Source organism: Homalodisca vitripennis, unplaced genomic scaffold (genome assembly GCF_021130785.1).
Source record: "Homalodisca vitripennis isolate AUS2020 unplaced genomic scaffold, UT_GWSS_2.1 ScUCBcl_14528;HRSCAF=25317, whole genome shotgun sequence".
NCBI lineage: Eukaryota > Metazoa > Arthropoda > Insecta > Hemiptera > Cicadellidae > Homalodisca > Homalodisca vitripennis.
Genome location: NW_025790709.1, coordinates 37,817 through 48,479, shown reverse-complemented (window position 1 = coordinate 48,479; position 10,663 = coordinate 37,817). Strand labels below are relative to the sequence as shown.

Here is a 10,663-nt window from a genome sequence, read left to right as displayed (position 1 = left end):
CATGCTGTATAATTTGTAAATAAAGATAAGAATACCACTTCATACACCGGCTATATACTTTTAAAAAAACACACACAGTACGATGAAGATAACTAGCTTTACAGAACCCACAAAAATAAAAAAGATTAAACCTTGCTTAACATCATCAAGACTTAATACAAGGTGGTTTTCATGTTAAAGTTAATGTTATGACTAAATAAAAAATAAGGCATATTTTCACTAGAGACTATCTGACTAACTAACTACCTAACTATCTTTTCTTAGTAAATCTGAATAAAAAAAATTACATGAAAATGTTCCATTGAATGTATTTTTAAGATTAATGATTTTTTAATGTTAACTGTTAAAATACTCACACATATTGACTGTTTATATTTAGTCTTTTTTCTTGGCATCGGCCTTCTCCTCCTTGGCACCTACCGCCACGACCCAGAACCTTGGCCAGGGAGTCCCAGATCCCACCCATGAACAGAGCACAAAACAGGTTCTCAAACGGAACAAATGGATCATGGATGCCCAACAGGATTGAGGACAACTGAAACATGGGATTATCATTAATACTTGAGGAATATAACCAAAGTTTTTTTTGTGAGTAAAGTAGTAGTTACTAACAAGAATTAAAATAATGAATCAAGAACATGACAATTAGTTATCAAACAAATTTTTAAAACGCATCTATCTATTAATTGATATGAACTAATAATTTAGGGCACAAACAAAATAGTGAGTTATTCTATCAAGTTAAATTGTCTAAACATAAATTTTCCTTAAGGTAAAAATGGTAACTGACAATTAACACAGAATGAATTCAGAAATTTGATTATAACTAAAAAAAATATTCAAGTTATTTATTCCAAGTTCATTGTCATCATTGGCTTCATAAGGAAGATTGTATTCAATTACAGTGGGTGTTTTTGTGATAGCAGTTTTGCCTGCTACTCTTTCTTTTTTTAATGACAGATTTAACTGAACTAGTTTCTTTTTTTTCATACAAAGAATAGACACAAACTGCTTTCTTTAACCTTATTCTGTCCATTTCCTAAAGACTACTAATCTTCATGGGGAACTTAAGAAGAAGTAAGTTCGTAACAATAATGCACCACCATTTAACTCGATGTTCCTTGTATAAAAATGAAGTTTATGCAAAATGTGATGACTTAGACAGATAGGCAGGTAAAAATTAATGAGGATAGACCATTAAGCTCAGGTTAACTTTTCAATTAATAACCCTCTTTGAGAAGTGATCTAGTTAAACGTGTTTACGATCTCTTTACAGGAATTATATTTAAATTAGAAAATTTAGGCAATTGTGTAGTCAGGCTCAATGTGAGTTTAAAACCATTGATTAATGAATATGTTGTGTAATGAATACAATAAACTATTATACCTTCAGGAATTGATACTTTTTTAATTATATTTATGACTGGAGGAAATCATATTTTTATAATCATAATTTTAGAAAACAACATATTTGTTAATAAAGTTATTATATAAGAAATTAGTTGTTTAAAAATAAAACACATGTGCATTCCTTGTCTTTGCATACATCTCGTAAAACATCGTATGCTTATCTTCAACCATTTTACTTTGTACCAAATTATAAGATAATAATACATTCTGCGACAAATGCTTAGCTTCATCGTTTGATCCATTTATATAGATTTTTTCTAATTTTCCTGCCTTTACATTTATAGATAGATAATTTATTCTAACCTGACTGATTTCAATTGAGGTAGTGTAGTTTTCTTTTATGTTATCACAGAAAACATATTTTCATTATTATTTTACATTATCAAAAAAAGAATGCAAACTTTAAAGTATGTAGCTCAGGTCACGTAAATCGCCCTTGTTGTCAAACGTTAAAGTTCATTCAATTCACTGTAATTTTCTATTTAACGATGTTTTTAGTGGTTGAGTTATTTGAAACATATTAGTATAATAACATTGTATACATATATCTTCATCAGAATGTAACTAAATAAGTGTGCTCAGCTTAACACAAGCAAGACTCAGTGAGATTAGCCTTGTTGAAAAAAACTATTTTTTGGTTATGATGGTGTTGAGAATGGAGACATCGTGCATCCACGTGCATGTGATGTCTTTTTTTAGAATAAACAAAAATCTCTTATGAATGTGTTTCTTTTTAATTTAAAAACAATAAATGTTATATATATTAATCTCCCAGAGAGAGTAACAAATTTTTAATATTAACAAAAATTAATATTTCTTTTGTAACATTTTAAACATAGTGGAAATGTTAAGTCGTATTTTTCAAAATAAAAAGTATGTCACACCCTTCGATCATATTTCATATACTTACTGTAAAAATTTGAAATCCTAATCATCAGATGTTTTCCATTGGGTCTGACTATAAAATGACCCAAAATGACTACTTCAAATGTCTATAATTTCTCGTGAAGTGACCCAAAAACTGTTTTGTTCTTTTTCTGGCTTCAGGAAGGGTATCTTGAAGTATTGTGAATCTTATATTTTTACAATTTTACTCAACCCAAAGTATTAAGTATTTGTAAACTTCACTGTATCAGTCAAATTTATTTAAAAAGTAAATTTTTAACAATCACATTGAGATTTCAGTATAGTTTGTTGACACTGTGCTTTATGTTCCTTTACTGACATGAATGCATATGGTGTAATAATCATAACAATGGTTATTTGTGTAATTAAGGCTTCAAATCAGGTTATTTTCAAAAGCTAATAGTCTAAAAAAAATCATGCAACTTGAAATTGAATTTTACTTATAAAATGATTCCTATATTAAGTTCTAAGTATAACTAACTAAAAAATAACAGCTTTACCAAAATTAAATCCACTAAGGCAGAATGAAGTGGCAATTAAGTGACAGTTTGGATTGTTAGTTATCTAGTATTATAGTAATTAATGTCAAGAGAAGTGAGGGATTACCTTGAAGTAAACAAAGAAGATAACAATGCCAAAGTAGACCAAAGCGTGTGGTGCAGAAATGAAGTCTGTCTTCTTATCAAGCACAAAGATTATAGAGGCCACAATGCAGGCTTTTGTTGGACTGAAAACATATTTGATCTTAAAAAGTAGTAAAATCATGTCTAAGGTTAATCTATATAACCAAAATGTATATATATACAGTATTGAATTACAATAATATATGTATTGAATTACAATAATAATTATTATAATAATAATTATTATACATATTTATAAATTGTTACTGGCAAGTTAAAGCCACAGCCAAAGACCAAACTGTATGATCTATGATGCTGTTGTGACGTCATATGGGGTGATTAGTTTGAATAAATGCCATTGGCTGTTCTCATCACGCCACCAGATCACACCACCTACCACTTCCAGTGTCCTGCCCTTGTCTCGCTCTCTGTTACCCTCCAACCTTAACCGAGCACAGTCGATGATGTAAACTAATTCAGTCTTTTTATTCCGATTCCCCGTAACCCGTACACAACAATTGGCGACGAGGTATTAATGCGATCCCGCGAGTGCAATGCAACCTGTTCGATTGTGCGTAAATAATTTCTCCGAAAATTATAGTGGGAGGAAGTGTGTCTGTAGTTTGGCGTCACGTGGACTCAAAATCGGTACATTTTGATGTTGGAAGACAAGGTCGTAAATTAGAACATTTCGTCTTTATTTAGTGAAACAGTAAAAAAATGGCGGGAATTATTGGCGGAATCGGTGACTTCGACAACAGTGCAGAAACTTGGAATTCGTATGTTGAACGATTTGAATTATTCGTTGACTGTAACAGTATTAGTGACGACAAAAGGGTTTAGTACGTTACTAAACAGTCGTGGGTGTGAAAACGTACAGTTTGTTACGAGATTTATGTACGCCGGAAAAACCTTCAGTGAAAAAGTTTGATGAATTAGTGAAGTTAATTCAGGACCATTTGTACCCGAAGCCATCATTCATAGCTGAAAGGTACAAATTCAGCAAAAGGAATCAGCAGGAAGGAGAATCAGTCGCAGAGTACATCGCCAGCCTCAAGAAGTTGTCTGCATACTGCGAGTTTGGGCGCATCCCTCAACGACTATCTCAGAGACAGACTGGTGAGCGGCATCAGGAGTGAGTCGACCAAGCAGAGGCTGTTGGGAGAGACCACCCTATCCTTCGACCAGGCTGTGAAAATCGTCTGCTCAGTGGAAGCGGCGGAGAAGAATGCGGCGGCATTGACAGTGAACGGCGGCAGCCGGGTCCAGCGGATGGCAGCGCATCACCACCCACATGTGAGAGTCGGCGGCATCGGTGGCAGCGCGAGCTACAACGCAAGGCACGAAGTCAAGGTGCAGTGTACGTGCTGTGGGCAGTGTGGTCACTATAGGAAGCAGTGCAAATTGTTTGGTGTTGTGTGTCACAAATGTGGTAAAAGAAATCACATATCTAAGGTATGTCGATCTACTGAAAATTAGTAAGTTACCAGACAATCAGCTTTCGAAAGTTAAGAAAGGTATATCTTATCAGTCTAATTTTCAAAACAAGAAAAACAAAGATTATAAGATACATAATTTTGTAAATGATAGTTCAGAACTGTCAGATTCAAATAATTCTAAGAATTATGTTCAGAGTGATGAAAATCTTGAGAGTTATGTCGAGGACATACAGAATTTATTTAAAGTAAATGAAACTCACCGTAAAAGAATTAGAGTTTGACCCAATTAAGATTAAAGTCCTAGTGCAAGGTCGAGAAACCATATTTGAAGTTGATACTGGAGCTAGTGTCACAGTGTGTAGTGAGGATTTTTATGAAAATAATTTTAGTTCTTGTAAATTGTTAGAAAACGACCTAACTTTGAGTTCGTACACTAATGAACCTATTATACCTGTGGGCAAAGTTAATGTTGATGTTTGCTATGAGAAAATACATAAATGCTTAGATTTGTATGTGATTAGAGGAGGTTCACATCCTTTAATGGGTCGTGATTGGCTTAAAGTACTGGGAGTTGACATTTCGTTTAAAAATAACTTGTGTGTGTTATAAACAGACCTATAGATAACAAGGCTAATTTCGAGACAATGACGTCCGAGCTAACTAATCAATTTCCAGAAGTGTTCACTGAGAAACTAGGTCAGTATACACAGGCGAACCAGTTAAAACTAAATCTAAAAGAAAAATGCTAGACCTAGGTATTTTAAAGCCAAGACCGATACCATTCTCATTGAAAAGTAAGGTAGAAAAAGAACTACAACGCTTAGTTGACGAAACAAGTGTTAATTCCAGTAAGCAGCTCGGAATGGGGAACGCCCATTGTAACCAGTATTAAAAAAGAACGGTGAAATTAGGCTATGTGGAGACTTTAAAGTTACTCTAAATCAGTATCTAGAAGTAGACAAGTACCCTATACCTAGAATAGAAGATTTATTTGCAAATTTACAGCATGGAGAACGTTTCTCTAAAATAGATCTTAGTCAAGCCTATATGCAATTAAAGTTAGACAGTGAGTCACAAAAATTATGTTACAATTAAGCACGCATAAGGGTCTTTTTCTCATATAGTAGAATGCCTTATGGAATCTCATCAGCCCCAGGCATATTTCAAAGAGTTATTGAACAATCTTTGCATAATTTAGAAGCATATCAGTGTTCATGGATGATATTCTTATCACCGCACCTAATAACGAAACTCATGTAAGTAGGTTGCAAGAGGTTTGTAAACGCCTGAGTGAAAAAGGATTTACCGTAAAGAAAGATAAATGTACATTCTTTGTAGACAAAATCGAGTATCTTGGTTTTAGTATCGATAAAGATGGACTGCATAACCTCTGAATCTAAAAATTAAAGCTATAAATCAAGCACCTGTACCTAAATCTGTCACTCAAGTCAAAGCTTTTATTGGCTTGGTAAAATTATTATGGAAAGTTTATCAAAAATTTGTCAACAATCTTGAGTCCGTTGTACAACTTGTTAAAAAAGGACGTGCCATTTGATTTTGATGAAAAATGTCTCAAATCATTTAGCCATGTCAAGGAATGTTTTGACTAAAGCACCAGTTTTGGCGCATTATGATTCAAAGTTGCCTGTAAAACTAGCAGTAGACGCAAGCTCGACAGGGCTGGGCTGCGTACTTAGTATCATAACCCCTGAAGGCGTTGAGAAACCTATTGCATACCACTCTCGTACTTTATCACCAGCAGAATGTCAATATTCACAAATAGATTAAGGAAGCTTTAGCAGTAGTATATGGAGTAAGGAAATTTCATCAATATTTGTATGGCCGAAAAATTCACATTGTGTACTGATCACAAACCTTTTAATTAGCATATTTGGACCGAAAAAGGGGTTTACCTGTTTTCGCAGCAAGCCGATTACAAAGATACGCATTATTTTTAAGTGGATACAATTTTGATGTACAGTATGTAAGGTCAGAAAAAGCATGGTAACGCAGACGCATTATCACGCTTACCATTAAGCACTAAACACGTTGTAAATAATAACAATGAACCCAAGGTGGAAAGGTACCTATTTACAAACTGTATCGCTAAAAAAAGTTCAGTACCTTTAACTTTTGAAGATGTAAAAGCTGAAACCCAAAATGATCCTATTATAAAACAAATACATAACTATGTGATGTACGGATGGCCAAATTTTTTGTCAGGAGAGAATAGGGAATTGTTACCTTATTTCCAAAGGAAGGACGAGCTAACAGTTGAGCATGGCATTGTTATGTGGGGATATAGAATTGTTGTTCCTAACAAGTTGCGTAGCTACATATTAAATGAGTTTACACGCGAGTCACTTGGGAATTGTAAAAATGAAGTCAGTAGCAAGATCCTATATTTGGTGGCCAAATATAGATGAAAACATTGAAAGCCTAGCGAACAATTGCTCTTCCTGTCCTTATGGAACGTTTCTAGTCCTAGTAAGAGTAATCTACATGTTTGGCACTATCCATCTATGCCATGGGAAAGATTGCATATTGAATTACTTGGGTCCTTTCAAAGATAAGACCTACTTGGTAGTAATTGATGCTTACACTAAGTGGTTGGAAGTATTTGAAGTAGGCTCTACTTCAGCTAAGCTAGCTATAGAAAAAGTTAAGAGAACTATTTTCTAGATTTGGATTACCTGTCACTATCCATAGTGATAATGGACCACCATTTACCTCAGTTGAATTTAAAAATTTCATGCAACTTAATGGTTATAAGACATACATTTTCAACCAGCTTATCATCCTCATCTAATGGTCAGGCTGAGAACTCAGTTAAGTATGCTAAACGTAAAATAAGATTGGCTTTTCAAGAAAATATTGATACTAAAGTAGCCTTGAATAGGATGTTATTTGATTACAGAAACTCCGTTCATAGCACTACTAACGAGACAACACTGCCAAAATTAATGTTTAATAGACCACTAAGATGCAGGCTAGATTTACTCAGACCTAATATAGCCAGAACTGTGCAATTAAAACAGGACAAACAAAAAGAATATTTTGGCGGTAGAAAAAAACGAGAATTCTATTTCCTAATCAATCTGTATTAGTGAGAGATTATCGCTCTAAAGACAAATGGATAGAGGGCATTGTAATAAAACAGTTAAATAATGTAATGTATTCTGTTATGACAAAAACTGGTCTAAATTTGGAGTAGACATATTGATCAGCTGATAGGACTACACAGTAGTATTGTTGACAGTGACAGTCAAATTCCCACCATCTCAGGACCGTACAGTTGCGGAGCGTGAGACAGGGCGCTCAGTGTCCGCCAACTCCTAGCCCAGTCAGAATTAGTAACACTGACCTCACTAGATCAGCTGGTCTCTCCCCCTCCTCACCGCATCATACCTCTCCATGTCACATCACTACCCCTCATTCTAGACCACGTCTTTCTCTACCCTCAGCTGTTCCTTCTCCTGTCACTAGAACAGCTGATCATACAAACAGATACCCAACTCGTATTAGGAAACCTGTAGAGAAATTAAACTTGTAAATAACTTACAGTACTTAAGGATGACATTTAATAATGATATGTGTTATTTATATTTATATGTGTTTATTATATATTTATTATTACACTTGTATTGTTTAATTTATCTATGACTTGTGTGAATTCAATTATTTTGAAATTTGGAAGGGAGGAAATGTAATGTATTGAATTACAATAATAATTAATAATAATAATTATTAAACATATTATAAATTGTTACTGGCAAGTTAAAGCCACAGCCAAAGACCAACTGTATGATCTATGATGCTGTGACGTCCATATGGGGTGATTAGTTTGAAATAAATGCCATTGGCTGTTCTCATCACGCCACCAGATCACACCACCTACCACTTCCAGTGTCCTACCCTTGTCTCGCTCTCTGTTACCCTCCAACCTTAACCGAGCACAGTCGATGATGTAAACTAATTCAGTCTTTTATTATTCCGATTCCCTCCCCGTAAACCCGTACACAACACATACATATAAAATAAAATAATTCTAGGCCAAGCCCAATTTGAATCATGGAATTTTTGATTATTGTCAACATTTTTAACATTTACTTATTTCTACCACTTTAATTTTTTAAATTTAGATGGACAAAATGATTTAAATTTTTTATTGTAAGATTTGTTTGTTTAATATTTCATTGAGAATAAAAATGTGTAATATATGAATCAATGTCAAATATATTAAATATATTGCTCATTATTGTATATTACTATTATTTAATAATATGTTACTGTAGTATGTTCATTAACTGATTGAATAGATAGCTAACAAGACACTCCATTATTCACCAAGAGGCATTTTTAAATTAATTGTTCGATGATGTATTTTATCAAAACACAATATAATCATTATTTACAATAACAGTTGAGTTAACTTACAAGCTTGGTTGCATAAACTCCATAGCAGTCGGAGTCCAAACGCCTCTGATGAGCCTCTCTATGAGTTTTGTGAATCCGGCACCGTTACCTGCAAAAGAGGAATGGAACTTTTTACTGTTTTTTATATATTCATTAATGATTGTTGAGTATATTTCTATGTTTATTAACAATATAAACAACACATAGTCACCAACATACTCTTGCCACAAAAAAAACATGACTTAGAGACCGTCACTTAATTACGTAATGTTAAAAACGGACTTTACAGAACACCCCTCCTTGTAATGGTAACAACAGCCTCCCCCTCCCACCCCTCTGATTAATTATATAATGCTGCCACCAACACCCCACCTAATTTATATTATTCTAAAAATTGTAATATAATAAGGACTACTTTAAACTCCTAAAACTTGATTTATTAATATAAATCTAGCATTTCACAACTGTAGAACATAAGATATTTGAACATAGAACATAGACTGTTAACAGAAGGTTAGGCCACTTTGGGTACCAATATTCGTAAAAAAATCCCACTAGGAAACTTAAAAAGATTTTAACAATCAAACAAAACAAACAAAATTCATACACATACCATGAAATAAGATCTAGGAGCAAAACATAGAGCCACAATTGGCTGTCTTTAACCTTCTCTCTCCTGACTATTGCCTTCCTGTCTAATTGTTTCAGATGACACTCAATGATACCACAGGAAGTGCCAAAATTGTTTTTCTTGTTAGTGTTCCACTTTTTCCTGTATTGATGAGATGTGTGTCTGGGCTTTTGACTTCTGTGTAGTGACAATGCTGAGTCATTCTTTTTTACCAAGTTGCATATTTGGATTTATGTTAGAGACAATGTTTTGCAAAGGTTTTATTTTTGCTAGTGAGTGAGTGAGTCAGTGAAGGAGACAGTTTCTCCTAAGTTTTTATCAAACACTGTCAATGTTACTCAAATATCAATAATGCCTACTCAGTAAAAAATGCTTGACACAAATATATTTACAAACTGCTTTACCATTTAAGGAGGTGTCTAGATGAATAAACGACTTCTTTCTGTTTGCTTTTACGGGAGGAAAATATAATTCAAACTTTAAAATTTTTGAGAAGCAGGCATATTTTGTAAGCGAATTCAAGTAATTTTAACTGTTAAGGTTTAATAGTTACGTAATGATATGTCAAAACCCCATACCCTCACTCATAACAGTATGTAACACTGCCGAATATTCCCCTCCCCCTGGAGCATTAGTAATTTAGGGGTAGCTCCTTATTAACATCTTTATTGCAGCTTTACTAGGTGACCTTGACTACTCGTCAGTACGATATACAGCAGAACGAGGTGCACACACTAGTGCATCTGCCTCAGTCATTGTGTTAGTGGATAAACTGAGTAAACTGTGTCTTCTAAAATGATTATTAAATCTGTTTCCACTTAGCTGTAAATAAATCTTACATTTTCATTTCAGATCTACCCAAATCAATTATCTTGTAGATATTCAGCGACATTACATTTCAGCACCGTGCAATTTCCAGTACAGAAGTGCAGAAGTAACGTACAGAGTTTAAAATTTATATATATATATATATATACTGCAATGGAACAATAATGTTCCATTGCATGCCAACGAAAATATAAATAGGTTTAATTTGAGAAGGAGTGGAATTGCTCATTATCTTGTTTTAAAATCAACATTTCCTTTAGGTTTGAACATTCCTACCTAAAGAACAAATTACTACATTTTTGTTTATTTCTAAAATTATTTTTTCACTCTTTAGTATTTCTGATGAAACATCAGCTGTGAGGTATTTTCTACTGTTTATTATTCTATTTCAGTTCTCTTTCTTGTTTATA

The 10,663-nt window shown here is 33.7% G+C and overlaps 1 protein-coding gene across 1 annotated transcript in view; it reads right to left on the bottom strand.

The window, feature by feature from the left end:
- Window positions 1–375: 375 nt before the first annotated feature.
- LOC124375174 (trimeric intracellular cation channel type 1B.1-like) overlaps window positions 376–10,663 on the bottom strand; it is a 31,318-nt gene continuing 21,030 nt past the window's right edge. The window contains 4 exon segments of the mRNA XM_046833283.1: window positions 376–405; window positions 407–535; window positions 2,923–3,043; window positions 8,816–8,903. Of these exon segments, the coding sequence (XP_046689239.1) occupies window positions 376–405; window positions 407–535; window positions 2,923–3,043; window positions 8,816–8,903 (368 nt within the window).